We start from the raw sequence: 6918 nt of genomic DNA, 5'->3' as shown, positions 1-6918 counted from the left end.
TAAGTGGAAATGGTCCAATGACTGAGCAAGATGGGCAATTTGGTGGCCATTTGATACAAATTAGAAGGTCAAAAACTCAAAATTTCGCTTGGGAACCATTTTTTGTGGACTCGGCACCCTTGAGATATGTAAAGTAGGCCGGTTCCTGACTTGTACCCATAAATGCTGCTCACTTCTTATAGGAGGCCTTTATTGATGATCATAAAACTGTTAATCCAGCTAATCGATCCAGATGGTTAATCATCTAAAGTGAAAAAAAATAATTATGTCCCCAAAGTAATGTGAGGCTTTGCAGCTCTTATGTGATTAGAGAAACCTGAACACAGTTGGGTGTTTCTCCCCACTGTTGATCAGATAAAAATAAGCAAATGGAAAACATCAATTTCAGCTTTTAGCTATAATGAAATAATGAAAATAATCACGAAGTGGAGCCACACATTCACAGAGCCGTGAGAGTGATATTTTGTTATATGAAGATAACAAAGTGAGAAAAAAAAGCAACTTTTTTCTCCCAGATTCACCACTTTAACCCTTAATAGGACACTCATTGAAATACTTGCAAATTCCAAATTTCAACCCTAGAGAATATTGGAGGATATTACATACTGCCAGATAGTGTAAAAAAAACATATGAAAATAATATTTTGAGAAAAGAGTTTACGAGATTAAAGTGGCAAATCTACGAGAAAAAAATGTGCAGATTTATGAGATTTAAAGTGGTGAATCTGGGAGAAAAAGCTGCTTTTCCCAATTTTTTCTTGTAAATCTGCGACGTGCAGATTTGCCACTTTAATCTAGTAAATTTGCAACTTTTTTCTCAAAATCATTTTTTCCTTTTGCAGTGATCTGCACCATTCTGGTTGCCTATTTTATTGCTTTATTTTTATAAATTACCCCAAATATAACCCCAAAACATTAAAAACCCATTACTCTGTTGGCTTACGATGGTTCAGTATGGAAATATGAAGAATTTGAGGATTGAAGTAACAAATAAATGAGCAGAAAATCTCTTAATTTTAAAGAAAATGTGCAGAAATGCCTTATATGATGGATTACAAATTTAACGCATTTTCGCACAGATTTGCCACTTTAAATCTCTTAAATCTGCGTCTTTTTTTCTCGTAGGTTTGCCACTTTAATCTAGTAAATTTGCAACTTTTTTCTCGAAATATTACCTGAAGTTACCAAATATAGTTCTTTGCCTGATAAAGGGTTAAAGTTTATTTTGATGAATGCAACATGTCCAAATCAACAGGAGAGCTGTGCCTGTTTTAGTCAGCAGTTGTTCCAGAATTTGACCTACAAACAGCTGCAGCTCTGCATTTCCACCCCGATTACTCTGTAGATCAATGTGAGGAAGGAACAGGCTGCTTTCAGGAAGGTTGGTGACTTTAATGTGTCCACTTTTTACGACCACAGAGCACTGATGATAACAACCCAATAAAGAGGTACAGGTTTAACTAATTAACTCCTACCTGCTTCATATTTGTACATCTCATGTCTTATTGTTTCCCATTTGCTTCAGCTATTATGTTTAACCCTTAATAGGGCACTCATTGAAATACCTGCAAATTCCAAATTTCAATCCTAGAGAATATTGGAGGATATTACGTACAGTCAGAATGTGTAATATTTTGAGAAAAAGGTTTACGAGATTAAAGTGGCAAATCTACGAGAAGATTTAGTTATTTTGTGTCTTTTTTTTGGTCATTTTGTGTCTTTTTTAGTCATTTTGTGTCTCTTTAGTCATTTTGTTTCTTTTTTTGGTCATTTTGTGTCTTTTTTAGTCATTTTGTGTCTTTTTAGTCATTCTGTGACTTTTTTTGGTCATTTTATGTCTTTTTTAGTTATTTTGTGTCTTTTTAAAATCATTTTTTGGTCATTTTGTGTCTTTTTTAGTCATTTTGTGTCTTTTTTGGTCATTTTGTTTCCTTTTTTTGGTCATTTTGTGTCTTTTTTAGTAATTTTGTGTCTTTTTTGTCATTTTGTGTCTTTTTTAGTCATTTTGTGTCTTTTTTTAGTCATTTTGTGTCTTTTTTTGTCATTTTGTGTCTTTTTAGTCATTTTGTTTCTTTTTTTTGTCATTTTGTGTCTTTTTTTAATAATTTTTTTGTCATTTTGTGTCTTTTTTAGTCATTTTGTGTCTTTTTAGTCATTTTGTGTCTTTTTTAAATCATTTTTGGGTCATTTTGTGTCTTTTTTAGTCATTTTGTGTCTTTTTTGGTCATTTTGTTTTCTTTGTTTTGGTCATTTTGTGTCTTTTTTAGTCATTTTGTGTCTTTTTTAGTCATTTTGTATCTTTTTGTGGTCATTTTGTTTCTTTTTTGGGTGATCTGAACTGTGCCTGTGAGATTGTGTTCAGTGAGTGGGGGTTGCGGACAACATGCATGTTAAATTGGGGGTCGCGACTCAAAAAGGTTGAGAACTACTGCTCTAGACAGTATTATACATTCGTTTGCATGCACAAAATATGAAGATTGTTTATTTCTTTGGCTGCTGTCCACATGTAAGAAGGAGGCTGCAGAACAGGCCTTTTATGTTGCCAACAGAAATATGATATTACCAACATAATGGAGGGAGAATGCAGGTGTTGTTGACAGTAGAGACCTCCTGCCTGCAGCATGCAGCAGCAGCTCCACATTAGCAGCGTTACGTAACACACATCACTTATCACCTCTGGTGTGTGGAGCTGATGTGCCTTCAGGCGGTTTCTCCCTGAGCGGCCCCGTGTTCTCACAGGGTTTGGATAAATGGAGCCACAGTGTTACAGATAAGGCTGGCTTACACCAAACGATTCCCCAGTCCCAGACTAAAAAAATCTTCTGGTGTTTAGGTAGCATTAGGCTGCAAAATCCCATTTATTCAATTCAAGGTGGAAACTCTACACGGGAATTTAACCCCTTAACGATCTGATTGGCCCAACAGCTTTTTACTTTCAGACGCTGGTCCCTCCACCTAAAACCTTCAGATATTGACTGTTTTATGTTATTTTTATTCAGCCATTTTTTTACATTTGAACAATTTACTGATGTATTAATGTCATTTAATTATTACTTTTTATTTATTTTATGTAGCCTATTGAAATATTGAAATATTTGAAATAAAATAATTAAAATAATTATTCTGTAATTCAGTCTCGTAATTTATAGATTAATAAATTAACAAAAACCATCAGCATAAAAGGGTGAAAAATGGGTGAATTGTACCTTTTCTGATTGAATATGTATTATGTCCTGACAACCCAATAAAGATATATATGGGAAAAAAAAAAAAAAACATCAACATTCAAATAAAAATAACATCAAACTTTTTTTTTTAATTAAAAACTTATTTCTAAACATATTTATTTATGCCTTTTCTTATTCTACAATTAGTTAATTATTGTGATTGATTATTGATTATTTTGACTGATATTGCAGCTGCAATAGGAGTTATAATATGGGAGGGAATTATCATTTTTGCATCTTTATTCTCATCATTAACGGAAACTTTTTTTTGCGGAGATCTGTAGCAAACAAAGAGTCCTAAGAATACGATTGGTCAGCCGGGACATGTCTGCTTAATTCCTAATTTTCCTTATTTTGACATGTTTTGTTTAAATATTGCACTTCCTGTGATTTGGATATTGCACTAATCCATATTGTGATTTTGAAAATATAATATTTAATATTAAGAAGAAGACATACATAATATTTTTATGTGTTTTTCCCCATTTAAGTTCAATATTAAAACGTTTTTTCCCTAAATAATAATAAATTTCCCTCTGTGTCTTTTATTTATTTTACTACTTTTAACTGCATCTTTTATTTTATTTTACTATGTTTATCTGCTTGATTGTATTGTTTTATTTATGTCATCATTTTAGATGTATACACTTATTATTTATTGCTGATTGGTTTATGGAATTGTTTGTTTTATTGTTGATTTTATGTACAGCACTTTGGAGACGTTTGTGTTGTTTAAATGTGCGAAACAAATAAAGGGGATTGGATTGGATTAACATTTCTTGGAAAATGTCAATAAAATGTGTCTCCAGTACCTGTCTCTGAGGTGGACTGCAGTTTCTGAGGTTTGGGGGCAACAGTTCGACCGAAGAAATCCACCTCGGGCTGCAGAACAATAAGAGAGAGACGAGGAGGAGGAAGTTAGTCAGGAAGAAGTTTCTGAAACACCGTCCTCAATAAAGAGGTCAATAACAATGAACAATCACACACACACACACACACACACACTCTCATTAGCCCGATTTCCACCTTTAGGGACTGTAACCCAGTGGCTTCTCATTATCCTTGTTTCTGCCCTCTAGAGGCTCACTCTCTCTATCACTCCATTAATGAACTATTATAAATCTGCAACACACACACACACACACACACACACACACACACACACACACACACACACACACACACACACACACACACACACACACACACACACACACACACACACACACACACACACACACACACACACACACACACACACACACACACACACACACACGCTCTATACTGGCAGAAAGAGGGTACTTAAATGAGCAAAGAACCACCACAAGAGGCCAAATCTTTGTCACTGTTTCAAAGAAAACTCGACTTAGATATGGCCCATTTCTGATGACTCATCCTGTAGGAATTTGCAAAAAGAGAACATGACCACTTAAATAAAAACTTCACCTGAAAAATTTAAATGAGCTCATTTGTGCAACTTCAACTCAATCAAAAAAAAAAATACAAACGAGACTAGTAAGCGGGGTAATATTGTTCGCTATTAGTCCTCCAGAGCCGTTTATTGGGCGCTTAGAATGTCTATCAAAGCGTCTGTAGGTAGCTCTTAGCCAATCAGATCAGTTATACCAGATGACGTAGTAGAGCAACAGAGATGGATGTTTGTTGTGTGTGTGTCTGTGAGAGAGTGTTGTTTGCTGCTTTGCTTCTCCAGTTCTCGCTTTCTGCAAGATTATTTATTTTCACGCTTTATTCCCCCTCATGTCATTCAGCCACACACATCCACTGATTTTATGGGCAATAAACAAGCTGCTGGGGGTCTCTGGGGGCTCCGCTGTCCCCCGGCTCGTAGCCAGATCACCGTGGTTACAGCAGCTAGCGGTAGCGGGGCTAGTTGGTAGATTAGTAGTTTAGACTTTTCCAAAATCCTGTCAGAAGCAAGGCTAAAACATCCTTTTTGGTGGTGAAACAGGAGTGTAAAGTCAAACGTTGTTCTTCTTTTAAAATCAACTTTGGCTCTAAACTATTTAAAACACCATCTACAGCTAAAGAGAGTTTCGCGTCTGCTGCAGCCATGTTGGATCCGTAAGAAAACTTCAAAACTACAAGCTTCCGTCTGTCGAGTAGTACGCGTCATCGTCTTGCCGTCCCTCCCCGCTCTGTGATTGGATCCTAAAACAGGGCTAAGAAACGGCCCTGGTTTCCAGACTGCCTGGAGGTTCGAAACTAAATTTGAGCGCGCAAGGCAGTCTGGGTATACCCAGGCTAGTGGCGCCCCGTGTTATCAGAAATGACAGAAACAATGCATTCATGTCCACTTCTCACTGCTAATTCTAATTCTATATTAAAACTTTGTTGCACACAAAACCCTAGTTCATTATGTGTGTGTGTGTGTGTGTGTGTGTCTCACCCTGGCCTCCACTGTGGTCTGCTTCACGATGTTCTCCAGCCTCTGCTGATGGTTCCTGGGAGCTTTAGGAGCGGCGTTCTGTTTTTCAGCCTGTTTCTGCTGCTGCAAACAGACGGCAGATTATAAACACATCAGATTATTAACACGCTGACCTGATTGACGGTTTGTTAGACTCTCCGTCTCACCGCTGCAGGGTTCCTCTGCAGCATCAGACGCTCAGCTCTCCTCATCTTCTCCTGCTCCATCTCTCTGCTGATGGTCTGTTTGGCCTGGTACGTCAGCTGGCGACGCGGAGGAAGGCCCGGGAACCTCACCACCTCCTCCACACGCCTACAAACACACAGGCTGAGAAAATAGCTCCACACAAACAACAACAGATACACATTGTTTGGAGACAAACACACACATATAACAGTGTGTGGCTGTGGCTGACACAGAGGTGAACCTGTTAGATGACAAATAAAATAACTTTAAGCTTCCTCTTTTGGTGCCATGGTTGGTGTTTTCCAAAATAAAACCCTGATTCTGTGATTCTCTAAAACCTTAATCCTCTTACAGCTGATCTTTATCTCCCTCAAACACACACATATAAACACACAGACACACACACACACACACTTCCTGCTGGACTAAATATAACATAAATAGGATAATGCCAGTCTGTGTGACTCTGGGCTATAAACTATCAGCAGTGTTACCATCTGAACTGTAATGAAAGAGCTGATTGAATGATGCAATCTCCCTCTGACATTATGGATTATTCACTATGCAGTTTTTACTAGCTTTTGCCATTGCAGCTCCAAAACTTTGGAATGAATTGCCGCTATACATCAGACAGGCCTCCTCACTGTCTCGTTGGCTTTTAACACCATGTAGAGTGTTGATTTTATGTTGATTTTATGATTTTTTGTTTTTATTTGTATACATGCATATTTTATTTTGTGCGGGCAGTACATTTTACATTTTATTTTATTTATTTTTATCACATTTTTTATTTATTTTATCTTATTGCATCTTACTGTTCTATTGTTTACTACATCTCTTTGTATTGTGTTATGTATTTATTGTTTGTGCAGCACTTTGGAAACCTTGTGTTTGCTAAAATTGTGCTATATAAATAAAGTGGATTGGATTGGATGCAGTTAGTATGATGTGGTCTAACCTCTGGCTAACACATTTACAGTAGTTTAGTTGCAGGCAATCATATCACTGATGGTATCTGAATCAATCTTTTAAAACAAGTTACGTGCAATTTATTATAAACCATAAACTTAGTAAATA

The 6918-nt window shown here is 36.6% G+C and overlaps 1 protein-coding gene across 1 annotated transcript in view; it reads right to left on the bottom strand.

Annotated features, from left to right (window-relative positions):
- Positions 1-6918, bottom strand: part of chtf18 (CTF18, chromosome transmission fidelity factor 18 homolog (S. cerevisiae)) — a 30365-nt gene that overhangs the window by 1007 nt on the left and 22440 nt on the right. Inside the window, exons 19-21 of the mRNA XM_059343360.1 lie at positions 5823-5967; positions 5638-5739; positions 4040-4109 (exon numbers count right to left, since the gene is read on the bottom strand). Coding sequence (XP_059199343.1) covers positions 4040-4109; positions 5638-5739; positions 5823-5967 — 317 coding nt within the window. The remainder of the gene's footprint in view (positions 1-4039; positions 4110-5637; positions 5740-5822; positions 5968-6918) is intronic.

Source organism: Centropristis striata, chromosome 1 (assembly GCF_030273125.1).
Source record: "Centropristis striata isolate RG_2023a ecotype Rhode Island chromosome 1, C.striata_1.0, whole genome shotgun sequence".
Taxonomy (NCBI): domain Eukaryota; kingdom Metazoa; phylum Chordata; class Actinopteri; order Perciformes; family Serranidae; genus Centropristis; species Centropristis striata.
Note: the sequence above shows the minus strand (reverse complement) of the source record. Positions and strands in the feature narration are given on the sequence as shown.